General features: G+C 43.4%; 1 protein-coding gene across 3 annotated transcripts in view; it reads left to right on the top strand.

The window, feature by feature from the left end:
• The window catches only part of KCTD1 (potassium channel tetramerization domain containing 1), a 315950-nt gene that overhangs the window by 119935 nt on the left and 174778 nt on the right, over window positions 1-21237 (top strand). Inside the window, exon 1 of one of the 3 annotated variants that reach the window (XM_029591168.1) lies at window positions 3188-3570. The exons of 1 other annotated variant lie outside the window; for it this stretch is intronic. In XM_029591168.1, the coding sequence (XP_029447028.1) occupies window positions 3550-3570 (21 nt within the window). In that variant the 5' untranslated portion in view covers window positions 3188-3549. Of the gene's footprint in view, window positions 1-3187; window positions 3571-3700; window positions 5648-21237 lie in introns of those variants that run through there. One more of the 3 variants, XM_029591167.1, reaches the window with a different exon arrangement.

Genomic DNA, 21237 nt, shown 5'->3' with positions numbered 1-21237 from the left:
AAGCTACTTTATATATTTTTTTTAATTCCTAATACAGAAAACGAATGCATCGGGAGTAAAAACGTATGCAGACAAAAAAAAACGCCTTAAAATGTGCACGCAGCACAGGCCGAACGCACATTTTTTAAGTCGAGGAGGGAGGCTGTACAGCCAGCCATTGTACACACAGGCACATTCAACCAGCACAAACTTACACAGCGACTGCCTGACAGCTGACTGCAGATCAGAAACACACACACTGGTCGGAAAGAAAAAGCAAAACCACATGAGCACAGTACAAAAAAAGGAAGGATGGTGTACTTTTGCAAGCCAGCAAAAAATTCCCCAAAATACGCCCACAAATAATATCCAGGAGAGCTACAAACTTGAAATCCATCACCAAGTTTGGCAATCAATCCTGAAGTGTAAAGCAATATTACAAACATAATCGCAGTAAAGTTCAGCCAGAAAGACAGCATCAGATGCATGAAATCACTACACTGCACAGGAGAAACTGAATCCGAGCAGTTTTCACCTCTCTTCAAGGCTATCAAGACTCCAAATTATTTCTATAAGTGCCAGCATAGCAGCACTGGAAACTTTCTCGAACAAGAAAAAAAAATTTCCAATGCTAGTAACTAGGGAGTTATGCCAGTGCACCTGTGTACTAGGAGCAAATAACTAATGTCCTCATTAGCATGTAATATCCATGCAAAAGCGATAACTCAAATGTACAATTTTACATGCACATTTTATGCACATAAAATTCCATGCTGCATTGGCAGTAATAAGTACAAGTACAAAATGCATGCACAACTACGTGTAAAGCTGCACCTTCTGCTGAACGCACCTTATTGCTTTGGCCTGTCAGTTAGTTACTTTGGTTGCTGCATGTTGCTGCCAGAGATCCTTTACTCCTGCTGCCACTGTTTTCAACACTCAGAGTGAGTCACATCTAGTGCTTGGTGCATGCTCTGCCCCATCTTACTCAGGATGGGGATAAGACAGAGATTGGAAGGCCTCAAAAGACCGGGAAGGTTGGGGATGCTGTGTGTAATGTATTTGCTAAACAATGCTATCATTGCCCAGCATGCCGCCTATTAAATTACCACACTCTGGGGCTCACATGATTACACATGTTCTCAGAAAGAAGTTCCTACATGTTTAAGAACCACCACTAGTGTCTCTTGTTTCTGTGAGGTGCTGTAAGCAGAGTCAAGGTGCTAGTTTGGATCTGAGCATCAGGCAAATGGTGATTTTTCCAGATCTGTAGGCACACAAGATGCTCTTTAGTGGTGAAGGTTAGAGGTTTCAAAGTTTAGGTATGGGAAAAGTACATGTGGTAAAACAAGGTGCTCAATTGCATGATACTGGATGCAGCCCATTGCAGGCAAGAGCCTGTAGATTACATTTGAGTGAGCACATTTGAATCTGATACTATTTTTCCTTTAAATTGTATTTGTTTTGGTCCCTGGTGTTCTCTTTGATTTGTTGGCACATAAGTATGCCATGGCCCACTGATTAGGAAACACTAAGTTAGTCCAATAAAAAGGTATCACCTATTTTTTTTGTTTGACCTTTATTTCAACGTTTTCAAGAGGATTAACATAGCTTCTACTCTACTTTAATATTTAATCTCCTTTGTAAGATGAATGCATATACATTTCCTCATAGATGAGGTGAAAGCAACTTACCAATGAAACGGGCCGATACAGACCAGCGCGCTCCAGTGGAGCGCACTGTTAGCCCGCGTTTGGACAAGGGTTTTCGACACGCTATTACCCCTTACTGTATAAGGGGTAAATCTAGCACGTCGAAAACGCACATCCAAACCCCCCCCCCCCCCCCGGAAAGTAATAGCGCCCGCAACATGCAAATGTATGTTGATGGCCCTATTCGTTATTCCCGCACAATCCAGAAAGCAAAATGTGCAGCGAAGCCACACATTTTACTTCAGAAATTAACGCCTGCCAAAGGCTGGCTTTAATTTCTGCCGGCGCCGGGGAAGTGTATAGAAAAGCAGAAAAAAAACGCTTTTCTGTACACCATCCGACTTAATATCATAGCGATATTAAGTCGGAGGCCCCAAAAATAAAAAAAATAATTAAAAATAATTTTAAATCCGCCCAATGGCCCGGAAGACAGGCACTCAATTATGCCAGCGGCCATTTTCCGAACCCGTGGCTGTCAGCGGGTTTGAGAACAGACGCCGGCAAAATTGAGCGTCGGCTGTCAAACTCACTGACAGCCGCCGCTCCTGTCAAAAAAAAAGAGGTGCTAGGGACGTGCTAGTGTCCCTAGTGCCTCTTTTTACCGCGGGCCTTAACTTGCCTAGGCCACCCTCTGAATCTCGTGCCCAGGAGAGTGGCCTGTGCACTCGCCGGCTCTCCCGCATGTTTTTCTGTATTGGCCTGAAAAGGCATAATAAACTGACGTTGTCTCAGACCTTACTAGGACTGGGGTTGCATCTAGTGTTTCTTTCTCTAGAAAGGAAACTGAGCACTATGTAAAAGGAAATTAATATAGGTCACCCCGTGGTTGATTTAACAAAATTAAGCACAGCAGATGTCAGAACAACATTATGTTTGGGAGAAAAAAAAAAACCTTGGGATTTTTTTGAAACAAGTACTAAATAAATTTTTATGATACAGCCTACAGTAGTTAGTCTAAGAAAAAAAAGTCACTACAAAATAATGTTTTCTGTTTATTTGGAAAAAGATAAATCGTTTTGGCATGCTCGATGATCTTTTCGAGTTCGTTTTGTTTTGTTTTCGCGAGTAGGCTTCCTGTGCCACTTTGTTACTAATATTTAACAAGACAGAAAAAAAAAAAAAAAAACCAGCTGCTTGCAAAGCTAAAATTATGCGGGCAAGGAATCAAGGTCGCGATCTGTGAGCAATTTACAAGCAAAAGGCAATCCAGGACAGCGGCGATTTTGTAGCCTACCCCCTCCTCCTGGACCACTCTGGCCTTGTTCGATGCGGTTTTGAAAGCAGCTCTGGAATTTGGAGAACCAAAGATGAGCTGTATTATACAGACAGATATATTATTTTAAGAAACGGAAATAAATCTTTAACGTGATGAAAGATTAATGTTGCTAGCAGTGCGCGTCTTCTCTTCTCCCCTCCCCCCCCTTCAGTTGAAGTTATGACCATAAACTTGGTCTGGGCTCGCGGGAGCTCTCTCTTCATGGTGGGTGGGTGAGGAGGAGGGAGGGGAGCCCAGGATTCCTCTTCTCTTGCCTGCTGCCATGCAGTGAGCAGATCGCTGCTGCTATCCCTGCCTCTCGGGCCCTCCTCCCCCGTACCTGCCTCCTTCCTGCTGCACGGCGGGCGCCGCCAGCACCAGCTCGTTCGCCGTCCGGCTCACTCTGCGGGGGGTGGGGGGAGAGGCAGAGCGGCGAGCCCATAGCCGGCCAGAAACCGGAATCGGAACCAACAAAGCAGCCCCCTCCCCTCCAGCGCGGCGGGGATGATGAAGGTGGCGCCGGAGGTGTGCGGCTCAGGCATCACTTAGGAAGGGAGATCGGAGCGAGCCACCAGCCTGGCGCTGCCCGGGGACCGCAGGCCCATGTGCTGCCTCAAGAACGGGGTAAGTGCGCACGTGCCAGCCCGGGGTCGGGCATTAAATGTTTGTTCATTTGTTTTCGCTTCATCTTTTCCTCGGTTCTCCCCCCCCTCCTATCTTCCACCTCGTTGTCTGGGTTTTCCCCTCCCCCCTCCGCCTTCTTCCACACACTCGCTCTTTCCTTGCTTCCACATGTAGCTCCACGAGCGGCCCCTTTAAGAGGCAGCTTTGCCTCCCGGTAGCTGAAGGTCATTAAACACAAAAGCTCTCAGCGCTGCGGTCCAATATAGCGCATGCGCCCTGCCCGAGGACTGGCAGAGACGGCAATATGGCGAGAATGCCTGGCAGCGGGGACTGTAACGCGGCCACCGGCGGCGCCGGCACGGGAGGGGAGGCCGGTGAGCGGAGCCGGCGAGGCGGCCGCCTGCAGCCCGGCAGCGCTGGCGAGGAGGAGGATGAGGACGATGAGATCCAGGAGGTGCAGATAACGGGGGACGAGGAGGAGGAGGAGGACGACCTGGACGAGGCGCTGCTGCTAGAGGAGGAGGACGACTACGACGAGGGGGAGGCGGGCGGCGGACGGGTCGTGGGGCTGGAGGAGGAGGACGACGACGAAGAAGAAGATGAGATGGGGCTGGACTGGGACTCGGAGGAGATCCTGGACACCGCCGCCGGCGCCCCAGTGGCCTCTGAAGACGGGCTGGGACCGGAGCCAGTCCATATGCTACGCCTGGACCAGGGAGGCGGGGGCGCCGCCGAGCTAGACCCGCTGCTGCTGCACGCCGGGCGGCTGGCGGCGGCGGCCGCCGCCGGGGGAGGCGTTGTAGGGGGCGGCGGTGGTGACGCGCAGCGGCCGGAGCGGGCCCGGCTGAGCGAGAACACCCGGCTGGCCACGCGCTACGCCGTGCGCATCTTCCGCGAGTACCTGAGCGAGAAGGCGCAGAGTCCAGACTTCGAGACCATGGACAAGGAGGCGCTGTGCCGCGTGCTGCGCTCCTTCTACGCCGAGGCGCGCTCCAAGAGCGGCCAGCTGTACAGCAAGTCGTCGCTCATCAGCATCCGCAGCTCCCTCAACCGCTACCTCAACGAGCCGCCCTACTGCCGCACGCTGGACCTCACCAAGGACCCCGAGCTGCGCAGCGCCAACCTGACGCTGGCCGCCGTCATCCGCAAGCTGGAGGAGCAGGGCGCCGGGCCGGTGGTGCAGAAGCAGGCCATCACGCGCGCCGACCTGCGCAAGCTCTACACGTCGAGCGTCTTCGGCGGCGCCAGCCCCTTCGGTCTGCTCAACAAGGTCTGGTTCGAGACGTGCATGTACTTCTGCACGCGCGGGCGCGAGAACCAGCGCGAGCTGGAGGAGGACTCCTTCGGCCTGGCCATGGACGAGGACGGGCGCAAGTTCGTCTACTTCAAGGCGCTCGGGCCCTACCACAAGTCGCGCTCGTCGGCCTGGAGCAAGAAGCGCGCCGAGACGAGCGACGAGGAGAACCTGCCGCGCATGTACGAGACGGGCACGGAGTACTGCCCGTACGCCAGCTTCGTCAAGTATCTGGCCAAGCGCAACCCCCTCTGCCGCGCCTTCTTCCAGCGGCCCCGCGACCACTGCAACGAGGCGGACGTCACCTGGTACGAGAACAAGGCCATCGGCAAGAACCTGCTGGGCACGCGCATGCAGATGCTTTCCAAGGCGGCCAAGCTCTCCAAGACCTACACCAACCACTGCATCGGCGCCGTCTCCATCGCCACCCTCAACAGCATCGCCGGCATTAGCTCGCGCCTGGGGCCCCCCGGCTACGCCGAGCCGCTCAACGGTGCCCGCCACCGGCACCTGGGCAACGCCTTCATCCTCCCCAAGCCCGGCCCGCCGGCCGAGGCCAAGCCCGAGGCGGTGGCGGCGGCGCCCAAGCGGCCCTTGTACGAGCCGCTCTACGCGGGCGAACAACTGCGCGGTCCGCCTTCGCCCAAGAGACTCTGCCTGCGGCCCTCCGAGCCCGTGGACTGCGTGCTGGTGGTGTCCGTCAAGAACGACGCCCTGCCCCTGGGCCCGGAGGCCAATGGACACGTCCTCGCCGGCTCCCCTGCCCTAGTTTCACCGACCCAGGTAATGGAAATCTAGGGGGTGGGAAATCTTTTCTCTTCCAAAGCCACTTCATCGTTGCCTGGTTCTCCTGATAGGTTTGCACCCCCCCCAATTCACCTAGAATCGTTCGAACTGTCGCTGCCAGTGGTAGCTTCAAAGGTTGCCTCCAGAGCTGGGCTACTTCAAGACAGCGTAATTAGTACATAAGGGCTTTCCATTTAAGTTATTAACGTGGGCTTGATTGAAGAAGTTAATGGATTGTTCCAGGTTATAAATTCGTTGGATGACCAGGAACACCTTAAACCACTATGATTGTCTTGAGTTTAAAGCCTAATCTTAACTCTGATCACATCTACATCTTTTTTTTTTTTTGTCTGTTCATAATTTCTTGCTTAGTTCTGAAGTGACTTCTCAGCACAGTTCTGTCACTGGAATTTCGCTGTGGATCTTTATATTGACATTGTTGCAAGTTAGTTACATGTAGTATGTTTGGGGTTGGGGGAGGTTAGTCATAGACTGTTTGCTATCTTACCGGCCTCTAGTGAAAACAAATTCTGTAAACTGTTTTGAGGCGTTTTTCTTTGTCATTTGTAGTCTGCCCTGTTGCAGTTCTGACTTACCCAATTTGTTTTGATTTTAAGTTAAATACAAGATCAGCATAACCATAACAGAGGTACACAACCAATGGAGAGATGTTTCAGTACTCAGCACCACACTTGTAAAAACATGGCAAAGGATTTCAGAAACATTTCATACTTTGGGACCAAGCAATTATTATATTTTTGAACTTTGAATAAGAACAGTCATTCATGAGAGTTGTATAACATGCTTGCAGTGTCCAACAATAGTATTACCAGTTTGGGCAGGAAACTGACTGCTTTTTCACTGTATTTGGCAGATGTGCACACTTTATTTGGCATAGTAACTATTTTTTAATTTTAAGCATTTATTTTTCGTGATTTGTAAAACTAGTTTTCAGCATGTTCTTTCTTTTTACATGCACAAAACAAATGTGTGAAGATATACACATGTCTCTATTAAGAACTACCCTCTTGGCTAATATTTACTTTTTTAGTCTTTGTACTTGGTGTTTGTCCTCAGCTTGAGGTCAACATTATTCCAGACTAGCAAAATGCTCAAAACTGAAAGTACAGCATTGATTGGCTGCTCTGGCTAGCACAGCAGAAAGCAAAAGGAATCTCATGTAAGCAGATAACTTGTATGCAGCACAAGCACAAAAAGGGAGAGAAAATGTACAGAAATTACTTCAACTTCCCCCCCCAGCCAACAGTTTTTGGTAATAAGTTATACCAGGAGTATTTTCTGGGAATCTAATAAGGGACTCAGAGAGTTGATTGCCTGGAGCCTCACCTTTCCCAGCTGGACATTAATCCCCCAGAAAATGCCTTGGACCTGGGTTGTTAGAACTTAATTGTACACACAATTCCTGGCCCACAATTGGCCAAGTGTACACATGTGACAAGTCAGGGAGTTTCACTGTTCACCTCATTTGACATCGGAGGTCAATTCCGTAGGAACATAACTGGCTCTGGCTGTTATTCACTTCTGACATCAAATGCCTTCCCTTAGGCACTCTGAGGGCTTGGAGAGATTGAAGCAAATAATGGGGAAACCTCAATATAATAACTGAAGTGTTTCATTACTGATTTTCTCAGTCTGCTTTTAGTTAACATTTACTCAGGATAAGAACTGTTGTTTCACCTTGGGTTTCAAAGGGCTTCTATTCTTTTATATTGCAAACACCACGTGGATATGAATGTGGTTAAATGTTTTGAGGGTATTTTTTTGGTGTCATCATTTTGAAAAGCAGAGCTTTTTAGAATTCATTTTCTTATCGGGGGGGGGGGGGGATTTGCTTGCTGCTTATTGTCGGTTGTGAGCTAGTGTGAAATGTTTAGTATTGGAGCTTTCAAGGTCCTCCTTAAACCAAAACAGGAATTAGCCAAGGCCCCTAGTTTTCTGCAGGAGGCCTGTGATAAGACTTCAGCAAGACAGCATTTTACAATTGTTTGGTATGGACATACAGTGACCGTTGGCCTTTTTAATGGAAAGACCAAAAATGTGCTCCTAAGTAGAAAGTGAGCGGGAGTGGTTTTAATATTTTATTAGTTAAATATTCAGTGCTGTTTGGTATGGGGAGGGGGGGAGATAGAATGAGCTCTTGCACAAATATTCACAGCGGTTTCCTGTTTATTTTCTCACTTTGCATTGTAAGGCTGTTGCATAATGGGAGGTAATGAGTAAACAGTGTAAAGTGGTGTTTTGTATGATTCTTTGTGATGTTCAGCTTTCAGATAAATATCAAGTGCTTGTTAATTACCTGCCTTGATGGTACTTTGAATAGAAAACATAAGCTTCATTTTTATTCATCAGCTTTTTGTGCACCTGCTATTCTCAGACCAGGAGTTCATTCACAGAGGACAAAAGAGCTCTAATTTTGCACCTTCTTAAACAGATTGTGACTGGTTTCCCTAGTCATCTAGTTAATGTTCTGTTCAGTCTGTATGAGGCTTCTTCTGTTACTACTGGTTATGTCCACCAGGCAGAGCCTATACTTTTGAATTGTGCCAAGTTCTTTTTAAATATATAATTGTGGGCTGTTAAAATAAAACCAAAAGAAGTAGTAAACAACCATTTTTGGACATCTTTGTAGGAATTAATTTTAGATACCTTATTTAAAAACTGAGAGGAAGAAATTGTGAAATTAAAAAATAAGAACATAAGATTTTGCCATACTGAGTCAGATTGAGGATTCATCAAGCCCAGCATCCTGTTTCCAACAGTGGCCAATCCAGGTTACAACTACCTGGCAGGATCCTAAAAGCCAAATAGATTTCATTCTGCTTATATCCAGGGATAAGCTGTAGATTTCCCCAAGTCCACCTTAATAATGGTGTATGGACTTTTTCCAGGAACTTATAGCAACTTTTTTTTTTTTTTTTAATCCAGCTATACTAACAGTTTCTACCCCTTCCTTTAGCAACAAATTCCAAAGCTTAAATTGTGTTGAGTAAAACATTTTCTCCTATCTGTTTTAAATATACTACTTAGTAACTTCATGACATGTCCCCTAGTCTTGATTGTTTACTCTTTCAAAAAGTACAAATTTGCATTTACCCATTCTATTCTGCTCATTGTTTTATAGACCTGTATCATATCTACCCTCATCTGTCTCTTCTTCTCCAAGCTGAAGAGTCCTAAACTCTTTAGCCTTTCCTCTCTGTTATTGTGGTCATCCTTCTCTGTACCTTTTTTAATTCTGCTATCTCTCTCTCTTCTTTTTTTTTTTTTTAATATATGGTGACCAGAATTTCACACAGTACTCGAGATGCAGTCACACCATTTAGTGATAGAGGCATTTTGATAGTCTCTGTTTTATTCTCCATTCTTTCCCTAATAATTCCTAGCATTCTATTTGTTTTTTTGGCTGCTGCTGTACATTGAGCAGAGGATTTCAATGAATTGTCTACGATGATGTCTAAATCCTTTTCCTGGGTGATGACGCCTAATGTGGAACTTTACGTTTAGGCCGATGCAAAAAAGTGCGTAAAAAAATATGCGCGCATCCACCACTCCTGGGTGCCCGATGCAATATGTAAATGAGCTGTTGCACTAAAATGGACATGCTAGGGATAAATTGTGTGTCCCTCGCATGTCCATGGCATCTGGCAACCAGGAGACCTGGCTGTGCCCAAGTTAGGAAAACAGTCCATTTACAAGCACCCCTTTTTTTCCCGTGGCAGCTATTTTACCGGCAGAATAACGCATGTATAATACACCCGGCCCAGAGCGTGTATTTTGTACGCCCTGAATTTTTTATTTATTTTTTTTTAAACATCAAGACTATTTTTTGCATGGTGTTGCTTTCTGTGGTTTCTCCTACTTAGTATCTTCCTGTTTCTAAGTTGAGCCTTTGACGTGCGGGAAGACTTAAGAACATAAGAATTGCCATACTGGGTCAGACCAAGGGTCCATCAAGCCCAGTATCCTGTTTCCAACAGTGACCAATCCAAGTCACAAGTTTCTGGCAAGTACCAAACATTAAACAAATCTCAAGCTACTATTGCTTATTAATTAATGGACAATGCCTGCTCCAGGGCAGATGTACATTTTTATGGGCTAAAAAGTGCTCCTTGGGCGCACGGGAATTTTTTGCATTGCGGGGTATTAGCTAATAGCCTCACCTACTTGGCATTTACATGTAATGAGCACTATTAGCTGTGCCTTTGTTTGGATGCAAATTTTGGACACACTGGGTCCAAAACATGGGTTATGGATGCACATCCAACTGCTCGTTAAGTTGTATGCTAGGCTGGGTACACTTTATTGCTTTGTCCCTATTGTGTAGCTGTAATTTAGGTTGCTTTTCCCTAAGTGCATCACTTTGCACTTGTCCACATTAAATGTTACCTGCCAGTCTTGCAAGGTTCTCTTGCAATTTCTCACAATCCTCTTGTGATGTAACAACTTTGAATAATTTTGTGACATCAGCAAATTTAATCATCTCGCTCAATGTTCCCATTTCCTGGTCATTTATCAATATGTTAAAAACCAGTGATCCCAGAACAGATCCTTTGAGCACTCCACTATTCACCTTTGTCCATTGAGAAAATTGACCATTTAGCCCTACTCTCTTTCAGTCTTTTAACCAGTTCTCGGTCCCCATAGAACATTGCCTCGTATCCCATGACTTTTTAATTTCTTCAAGAGTCTGTCATGAGGTACTTTGTCAAACTCTTTCTTGAAATCCAGATGCACCTTATCAATTGGTGAACTGGTTCACCTTTAGCCACATGTTTATTTTCACCTTAAAAAAAAAAATGGGGCTGGCGTAGTGGCAGTACCGTGCGAGACTCAAGGCTTGATTTCCAGGTCAGTTGGGAAGCTGCAGTGGCAGCATTTACAGCCCCTAAGGGGAATAGTCTTATCACATGGCAGCAGCACTTAGAAGTTAGATTTAGAGACCTTGATTGCAGAGTTCTGAAAGTAGCCTTAAACTGTCACTGCAGTGGTTGGACTAAAGGAGGGAGTGGAATAGAAAATACAAAAATCCCTGGTGGGTAGAAATAAAAATTCATGGACCCAGATCCCAGCCTCAGTCTGAGCTGGAAGCCCAAAGGAGCAGGAAGAAACTACCAGGCCCAAACAAAGTGGAAAAAAAATACAATTTTAAGCTGAATTTATCCCAGAATTCAAAACCAAATGGCCTGTGGCAAGTCTTCCCGAACCTGTCCCAGTGACCTTGCAGCCAGTCAACTTTACAAGATGTCCCCAGTGAATAGTCACAAGATAACTGCATATAATGGATCTCTGATGCATGCACATTTCTCATGTATTTCCCGAAAACCTGACTGGTTGTGCGATTGCCAGGATAGGTTTGGAAGCCATAACTTAATGGCAACATTCTGGATATCTATTCTCTCTTCCTAGTCTGGACATCTTTTATTAGTTCTAATTATTTAGCTTATAGAGTAATTTTAATAAAGATAAGAATTCAAAGACTTTGCAGACAAGAAGTAGGGAATGCCATGCTGGGTCAGTCCAAAGTCCATCAAGCCTAGAATTCTTTCCCTGATAGTGGCCATTCCTGGTTGCAAGTACCCAGCAGATCCCCAATAGTGGATCTGTTTCTTGTATCATACTCCCAAGGATGAGTGCAGGCTTTCCCAAGTCTACCTCGCTAATAACTTCATGGACTTTTCCTTCAGGAACTTGTTCAATCCTCTTTTGAACTCCCCTTTGTTTAGTTGCTTTGACCACATGCTCTGGCAAAAGATTCCATGTCAAGTGGACCAATTTAGAAAATCATCCACACTCTTTATCTCCTTCAAATTGAATAAAATTTTATGTAGATGTTCACTAGGGCCTCAAACAAAACTATGCAAAATTTTCAGCTGGATCTCTACTGGTTCAAGAGCTAGAGGCAGCTGAATGAAGGTCACTCTTAGAGAACTGTGCTCCGCGCAGTACAAAACAGCCACTTTGTCCGGGCACTGCAGCCAAACAACTCCTGTTGAGGGCCTGAAATTTTGTGGATTATTACAACCTCTGGTGCTAAGTTCTTATGCAAAGTTTGGAACCTAACATGAGTTTGCCACCCTTTTTATGGGCCAGCAAACTATGCGAACAATTTTACAAAATAAATTTAAGACCTACTTTGACTCCTCATTGCTCCTGATGTATACTTCGATTCAGGCCATAACTGGATCAGTAGTCATGGCCCATGACGTACATCTAGGATTTTCACTAGGAGGCTTTGCAGCCAACTGGAAGCAAAGATATAGTTATATATTTTTTATAATTTTTGCCATTTTTTGGGTGCAAATATCTCTGTGTAGTGTTTAGTTTTTTTTCTTTCTAATGTCATTTGAAAGAGCACCTTTTTTGCTACAAAAGTCACCCTGTTTCGTCTTGGACCCAGCCTTGCTTTGGTCAGAATTACAGTCCCAAAGCAAGCATCATTTGCATGTGTGAATGCACAATGTTAAAAAGAGCCATTTTTGGCATCCAACAGTGAAACATGCAAATGAGCTAGAGATGTGAAATTTTACAATACAACTGTTTACTGTGCTTACCACGCTTTTAGCTTTTGATACATATTTGTTTAGACATATTTTCATAAGTTAGTTATCAAAGTCAGTGCAAAACTTTGTATGCTGCTTAGTTGCTTTATATTGGTCAGTGGTGGCTGAGCCACTGCCAATTCAGCAAAATTGACAACCCCATTGCCTAGGGATCATTCCAGACAGCCAGACAAGGTACCAACCACAGGTTTCCAAGCTTTTATTTAAGCACAAAACAAGAAGAGGCAAGACACTACATATGAGAATTGCTTAAACTGCAGATTTCACAAAAAATCACTTAGTGATTGTTCCTGCCTTGCACATATTTTTGAATGTCCCATCAATGTGTGACAAAGTGGCTTGTGAATAAATGTACTGCCTCCCTGTTGAAGTTGTTATGTCTGCATCCAGGGTAGCAATAATATGCTCTTCTGGAACCCAACAGGTGTCTCTATGGGTGGCCAGTAAAATAACCTGGCAGGACCTTGGGGGGGTGCAAGAGATTGACCAAGACATCACGTTCCTCAGTTAAGACTTTGCTTATATGGCCAATCCACCACAATTTATCATAGATGCAAGCTAAATACCGACCAGGTTGGAAGCTGGATACTTGAAAGGCATGAAAATATTCACATTCATGTTCTAGAACACTTGCAATGAATGAGGTGACATCGTTCAAAGTTTTGCTAATGCAGATTTTAGTTGCATCAATGGGCTTGAATTAGTGATTTTCCCTTGTTCCAGCAATTGTATGACCATTGCTAAACCTCTCATCCTGAACAGGTCTGATTGCTTCAATGTCCTGCTTTGGCACAAAGAAAAATTTGATACAAGGGACACAAAAAGCACAATGGTGTCACAGGCCAGGGCACATTCCCAAAATCTCTGCCACAACACACTGCTAACATGACATTTACCATAGTTCCTTGTGAAGGTGATACTTTTGCATGTTCAGGCTTGCATGCAGTAAATAACACAGCACAATAAAATGTCCATTTTGAGGGATCATTTATAAAAATATGTCAAAGTAAGATGTCATAAGTTACAAGCATGGTAAGCACAACAAGCTTCGCTGTATTGTAAAATTTCACATCTTGAGCTCGTTTGTATGTTACACAGCAGGGTGCCAAAGATGCCTCTTTTTAACATAGTGTGTCTATGCATGCAAATGATGCATATTGTTGGCGGTCTTAATTCTGACCAAAGCAAGATCGGGTCCACAATGAAATGGTGATATTTGTAGAAAAAAAAGATGCTCTTTCAAATGACATAAAAAAGAAAAGCATTAAAAACTACACAGTAGAGATTTGCACCTGAAAATTGGCAAAAATTTGCTTTAAAAATGACAGTTTCTTTTTGCAATTATATCTTTGCTTCCAGTTGCCTGTAAAGTTTCGTAGTGCAAATCTTATACATATATGCCATGGGCCAAGACTACTGGTCCAATCAGGGTCTGAATCAAATTATAGGTCAGGAGCAATGAGGAATCAAAGTAGGCCTTATATTTCTTTTGTAACATTTTTCACATCTTTGCTGGCCCATAAAAAGGGAGGCAAGCTCACGTTATGTTCCAAACTTTACACTGGGACTTAGCACCAGGGGTTGTACTAATCCACTAAATTTCAGGCCCCTGAGAGGTGGTGTTGGGCTACAGCATCTGGCAAAATGGTCATTGTAGGTTGTGCGGAGCATGGTTCTCGGAGGTGACCTCCAACTGCCTCTAGCTCTCCAACCAATGGAGATCCAGGTGAAAAATTTTAGTATGGTTTTGTTTGAGACCCTAGAGAACATCCTGTAGTCGTAGTGGGTAGGAAAATTGGTGATTATTTTGTCATAGATTACACAACACTCTTATTTATAAGTGTAGAAGCTTATTTATAAGTCAGAGATTAAGCAATAAAAGCATATAAGATTAGAGTTTGCATTAAAGAAGATATACCAATGTGATATATCCTTGGAAATCCAGGACCACAACGCACTGGGAAACCAGCAACAGCTCATCAGGCACTTCATTAACCACTGGTAATGTCCAAAGGCTTTTCTTCTGAGCTGTTCTTTCTCTGATTTCAAACAGCTTATCTCATGTTGCTCTTTTTAAGTTAATTTTTCTGACTTTTGCTATAGTTTCTTCTCTGGGCTACTCCCATATATTCTTGAGGCCCCAACTGTCTGCTCCAGTCGCATTAGCAAGCAGTTAGGTGTGGCTAAGAAGCTGTTTTCCTCTGATATCTGTATTGTTAACCTCCTAAGAAACTGCTCTTTAATATATCTGATCTCATGACTTGTTTGTGTTGCAAGCAAGCTAAGAAAAGTGGCATATTTATTCTCAGAACTTATAGGCCTTGTATCAAATAATTACACTAATAATATCAGTGATTTCTCTGCTTCATTACTTTCTGTTGCAGTACAATATTCTTCACATAAGCTAGCTAACTGCTTAAAATAATTTCCCATATCTCCGAGCAAAATTTTGTTCGATTTGGAGGAGGTTGAGCATGGATTCCTGGTCCATTTGATATGGAATGACCCCATAGCTTCATTGTGCACTGAATGAAAAAATACATCCTATGATTTGTTTTAAATCTGCTGGGTGCTAGTGTCAAGGAGTGTCCCCTAGTCCTAGTATGGTTTGAAAGGGTTAATAACCATTCCCTATTTATCCATTCCACAACATTTATGATTTTATAAACTTGAATCATATCCCCTGTCTCTTTTGCAAACTAAAGATCCCTAATCTGTTTAGCCTTTCTCCATAAGGGAGCTTTTCCATCCCCTTTAGCATTTTTGTCTCCTTTCTCTGCACCTTTTCTATGTCTACTATTTTTTTTTGAGATGGGGCGACGAGAACACACAGTACTCAAGGTGCGATTGTCCCATGGATCTGTACAAAGGTATTAAGATATTCTGTTTTATTTTCAATTCCTAATATTCTATTTGCCTTTTTGACTGCCCTGCACACTGAGCTGAAGATGTCAAGGTATTGTCCACCAGGACTCCAAGGTCCTTTTCCTGGGTGATGACTCCTAACATGGAACAAGCATTGTTCATGTACTTGTAGTTGGGATTATTTTTCCCTTCGTGTATTACTTTGCATTTTTCCACATTAAATTGCATCTGCCATTTAGAAGCCCGGTTTCCTAGTCTCAGAAGGTCCTTCTGCATTTCTTCACAATTTCTTCTATTTTAATGATTCGAAACAATTTTGTCTTCTGCAGATCTGGTCACCTCACTCATTCCTTTCTCCACATCATTTTATGAATATGCGAAATAGCACAAGTCCCAATACAGACCCATTGAGCACTCCACTAATGACTTTTCTACATTTGGAGAACTGACCATTTAGTTCTACCCTCTGTTTCCTGTTTTATCCAGTTACTACTTTATAATAGGCTACTGGCTCCAATCCCATGACATCCCAATTTTCTGAGCAGCCTTTCATGAGGGATTTTGTCAGATGCCTTCCGAAAATTCAAAAACACTATATCAATTGGTTCACCCTTTGTCCGCATGTTTGTTTTCACCCTCAAAAATCTAGTGAACTGGTAAAGGAAGACTTTTCTTTGAAAAGCCCATGTTGGCTTTCCCTCATTAAACCATGTCTGTTTGTGGTCAGTAATTTTGGCCTGTACCCACCCACAGCCCGTCCCTCTGCCTGCCCAACACCACCACGAAGGCAGAGAGGACCGGCTTCAGCAACACCGGAGCCCTGATGGCAAGAAGAGAAGCTGTGGGAGATAGCTTGCAGGAGCGCCCCCCTCCCCCTGCAGATGAGAGCAGGAAGATGTCAGTGCAGACCGGCCTGCCCACCACCGAAGGCAGAGAGGACCAGCTGCAACGCCGGAGGCACTTGAGTCTGCAGGTGCATGCCCTTGGCGAACGCGCTAAGGAGCACAACCAAGGAGCTTGCCCAGCTGAATACACTACCTGGCTAGCTTGCATCTGAATTAAATAAATCTTAATCTCATCCCCTACCATACATATTTTAAAATGGAACCTGTCCACCCCATTGAAATCATCACAAGATATAGAAAGCATAAAAAGTGCCAAAGAACTCCAAAACACAAGCAAAGACAGAGAAAACCCTGATCTATCGCAAGTTAAATAACTGTTCCTCTGCAACTTCTCCCTGCCTAATGTTTACCCTGCTATTACTTAATGCACACTCGCTATAAAAAAAAATCCTACTAATAAATGATCTACTAGAGGAACTAAATCCCTCTATCCTCTGCATCACTGAAACATGGCTGAAAGATAGTGATAATGTCCTTCTAAACCAAATCGATCACACCAACTATATCTTCCACTTCCCCAGAAAAAAATGAAAATGTGGGGGTCTATTAATAATTTGTTTAAAAAAAAACCTCAAACTTAAACCCTGCAAAGTAGCAATAAACCCTCCCTATGAGGTTGCTATATATAAATCACCACTTCTAAATATTGGATTGATCTATTACTCACCTGGAACACTCCATAAAGACTGCTCACCCCTAATCAGAATCTTCACTAAAGCATTTCCAGCTCCTGAATCTCCTCTAATTGTAGGAAATTTTAATCTACATGTATACAACATGTCTAAATCCACAGCATGTGAGATCTTTCTAGATACGATGGAAGCCATGGGCTGGTCTCAGTTTATAACCAAACCCACTTATAAAGCAGGACACATTCTTGACTTAATCTTTGCCAATCACAATAACTGCATAATCAATTCCTCCCACAAGATATTACCTTTGTCTGATCACCAGCTAATAAAAGCAGAAGTAACTCTTTTAACCACACAACAAACAAACGTGCATAATAATCAACCCTTCACATACAGAAAAAAGATAAAACCGGCAATACTCAAAGAAACAATTAAAGAAAATAAATTAATTCAACCACAATAATGCCTCCTCATCCTTTTGAATCCTGGGATAAAATTATCAATGAAATAGCAGACACTCTTTGCCCAATCCAGAAAATAAATTCCAAAATGAAGGCAACACAACTAAACAAAAGAAACCTCGGTAGAACGAACAGCTAAGACATACCAAACACCCTGAGAAAATCTGAAAAGCAATGGAGGAGAATGCCAATCAACAGTTAAACTAGAAAAATACAAATCCCTATTAACAAAATACCGTGAACAAACCAATAAAGCAAAAAAAGAATACTACGCAAAAAAAATTCATGGAATAATATTTAATTCCAAATTACTCTTTGATACAGTAAAAAAATCCTAATAAAGAACCCATCCTCCACAGTCTCTAAAAACTGAGTTTTCAAAGAACTTCACTTCAATGACTTTCGCTTCGTCCTTCAATCCATTATTTTTTCAAAACTTGATTACTGCAACTCAATCTTACTTGGCCTCCCCTCCAACAGCATCAAACCCCTACAGATGGTACAGAATGCCGCAGCCAGAATCCTAACTAACACTAATAGAAGAGACCATATTACCCCCATCTTGAGCAACCTCCACTGGCTACCCATCAAACAGAGAATCCTATATAAAACCTTAACCATCATTCATAAAGCAATTCATAACGTCGCACCTATATCTCTACAAACCCAACTTCGTCCACACTTATCTTCCAGACCCATCAGAAACGCCTACAAAGGCACATTAGTCGCAGCTCCTGCCAAATCAACACTAAGAAAAAGAGCACTCTCCACTGCGGGACCACACCAATGGAATGCGCTACCACCAGACCTACGACTCGAACCCAATCTACCAGAGTTCAAAAAAAGGTTAAAAACCTGGCTCTTCAGGCAAGCGTTCCAATTCCCAGAGTGTAACTAGGCACCCTCCTGACTTTCAGATCCAACCTATGCAGGGTGTCACTAACACCTTGACACTTAATTTCATACCCGTACTTGCTTATTCGCATGTCTATTTAACAGTCATTATCCACCTTTATTTTACCACTTACTGCAGACCATTTACGCTACTAAAGTTTCTTGTAAAAATGTGAACACACACATACTATTCAATACACGAATAAGGTTATTTTGTTATTTGTTTATATTTGTTAAATATTATTGTTACTTTCAATGTTCCTTGTAATAATATTCAATGGTTGATTAGTTATTGTTCAATGTTCTATGTAAAATTACCCCGGTCTAACCTCCCAGACCAGGGCAACCTTTTCGTTACTTGTGAACCGGATTGATTTGTATTGCATACAGGAATTCCGGTATATAAAAATTAAAAATAAATAAATAAATAAACTCATGCAATGAATATGCCAGATCTCTGCTAAACAAAATCAACAGTCAAACAATTCTCCACCAGCTCATCAAGAGAGCCTGAAAAGAAATCTGGTCAAGCAAAATGGAACTCATTTGATACAGTATCGAAATCTTTGTAATAAACCAAATCATCACTAAAATGAAATCTGTCACCCACCCATTAGACCCTATCCCTGCTAGTACCCTGAAAACAAACAGCATAATAACTCCGTTATTTCCAACAATAATAAATCACTCACTAGCAGAAGGAATGATCCCCATTAAGGCAAAACAAGCTGTAATTAAACCAATACTAAAAAATAAAACTGATAGAATAGATGATTGGGACAATTACTGACTGATATCCAACCTGCCATTCGTCACTAAAGTCCTAGAAAAAGTTGTGCTGATGCAATTAGAAATTCACATTGAAGACAATAATATACGATACCCGAACCAATTCGGATTCAGAAAAAATCCACTCAACAGAAACCCTACTCTTTTTTCCTTAGCTGACCCTGTACTCCAAGGGTTCATTAGGTCATTTATCCTGGTACTAATTGACCTTACAGCAGCATTCAATACCGTTAACCACTCCCTGCTCTGCCACCAACTAAGAGAAATTGGAATAGACGGAAATGTCAACAAATGGTTCTTCTCCTTCCTAAAAGATAGAATATTTCAAGTAAAACTTGACAAATATCCAACACCTTACCAATGGATACAGGTGTCTCCCGAGGTTCAGCTCTCTTGATTACTCTATTCAACATTTATTTGCTGCCATTATGCACACTACTGGCAAATCTAGGAATCAAGTTCTTCCTATACGCAGACTATTCAATTCTAATCCTTTTCAACAAAACTTTTGAAAAAACTGCATTGTCCCTGTCAACATACATGAAGGAAATAGACAACAAAAACTTTCTCAACTGAAACTAACTCTAAATCAAAAAAAATCCTGAAATTGTGTAGTTAAGAGACAACAATAATCAAACTGACAACACTAGACCTAGGAATTATTATTACTCCCTCAGATCAAGTACGAGACAACACTAATATTCTCAACCCTAGACCACTGCAACTCCCTATTACTAGGCCTACCTTCATGCTTACTAAAACTGCTACAGTTACTCCAAAATGCCTCTGCTAGACAATTATTAGGAACAAGGAAATTTGACCAGATCACCCCCTTGCTGATGGCACTGCACTGGCTCCCTGTCAAATCCAGAATTCATTATAAAGTGTTAACCCTAATTTTCAATATCGTCAACAATGGTGACCCATGCTTATTAGGAGTCACACTTCACTTCAATACTGCGCACCACAGAGAACCCTAAGATCACAAAACAAAGGACTTCTAATGGTGCCTTCTACGCAGAACACACATCTAACACAAATAAGGGACTGATTGTTTTCCATAGCAGGCCCCAAGTTGTAGAACTCTCTTCCAGAGTCATTACTGCAAGTAACAGAAAAAAAATAATTTCAAACATGATCTGAAAACATGGCTCATTAGAAAAGCTTACGATTTTAACATAAAATAACACTAAACTGAAAACTTCAATGTCCGTAAAAGAGACAATTGTAGTGAAGTGAGCAGTAAGTAATGATAGATGTAAAGGTTATAGGTAGTTGAATTAGAATTTGCATTTGCTGCAATGCCGACTTTGACAATATACAAATAAGAAGTCTATAAATCTAATATTATATTGACCAAGAATAAGAATGTACATGAATAAGAACATGTATGTGCTTTTGGTTTTGACCTGGATTATGAATATTGACTCAATGTAATTTGTTAAAAAAGATTATGAACAATGATTTTGTAAATGTTTGTGATCTTGTTCTGGAACGATTATATAAAACAACTAAATAAAGTTCATGGAAGAAAAGTCCATAAACCATTATTAAGGTGGATTTAGGGAAATCCCTGGGATAAGCAGCATGGAATCAACCTTTTGGGATCCTGCCAGGTACTTGTGACCTGGATTGGCCACTGTTGGAAACAGGATGCTGGGCTTAATGGATCTTTGGTGTGACCCAGTATGGCAAGCCTTATGTTCTTATGTACAAGAGGTACCTGTTTTTTTGGCTTTCTGCTTATTTGTATTGCAGAAGGTTCTTCCTAAGTGTAAGTGAAGATTGTTTACTTGGAGATGATCTTAGAGTGTTAGCATTTTTTTGTTGAAAACGTCATTTATTATTTTGATGAGTTTCTCAGTCTTTTCGGTTAGAGCAGGGGTCGGGAACCCATGGCTCGCGAGCCAGATATGGCTCTTTTGAGGGCTGCATCTGGCTCGCAGACAGTCGCCACACTTTCCCGCTGACCCAGCTGCTCCCCGGTCCTCCTCCGCCCGGGCTTAAAATGCTGTCAGCCCGGGCGGAACACGGCAGGACAGCTGGAGTCAGCGGCACCAGCGTGCTCTCTTCTTCCCGCCCCCCCCCCCCCCCCCCGCGGCCCGGAAGAGGAAGTGGAGAGTATCGGGTGCCTGCGCGGCAAGAAGAGGCCACGCTGGTGCGCTCGGCATCGGCCCGAAGAAAAGAAGACTGCAGCGCGGCTCGGAGGAAATTGAAGAGGTTCAACCGCGGCCGATGGGACTCCGCCTCCGCGAAGGCTGAAAATGAAGAGGTTAGCGTTGGGAGGAGGCTGCTGCTGCCGCGAGTTCCCGGGGTGGGGGAGAGAAAGAGTGAATGAGCGCGCACCAGCGTGGCCTCTTCTTGCTGCGCAAGCACCCGATACTCTCCACTTCCTCTTCCGGGCCGCGGGGGGGGGGGGGGGGCTGTGTGTGTGTGTGAGAGAGATTGCATGTATGTGAA

Source organism: Rhinatrema bivittatum, chromosome 2 (assembly GCF_901001135.1).
Source record: "Rhinatrema bivittatum chromosome 2, aRhiBiv1.1, whole genome shotgun sequence".
Taxonomy (NCBI): domain Eukaryota; kingdom Metazoa; phylum Chordata; class Amphibia; order Gymnophiona; family Rhinatrematidae; genus Rhinatrema; species Rhinatrema bivittatum.
Note: the sequence above shows the minus strand (reverse complement) of the source record. Positions and strands in the feature narration are given on the sequence as shown.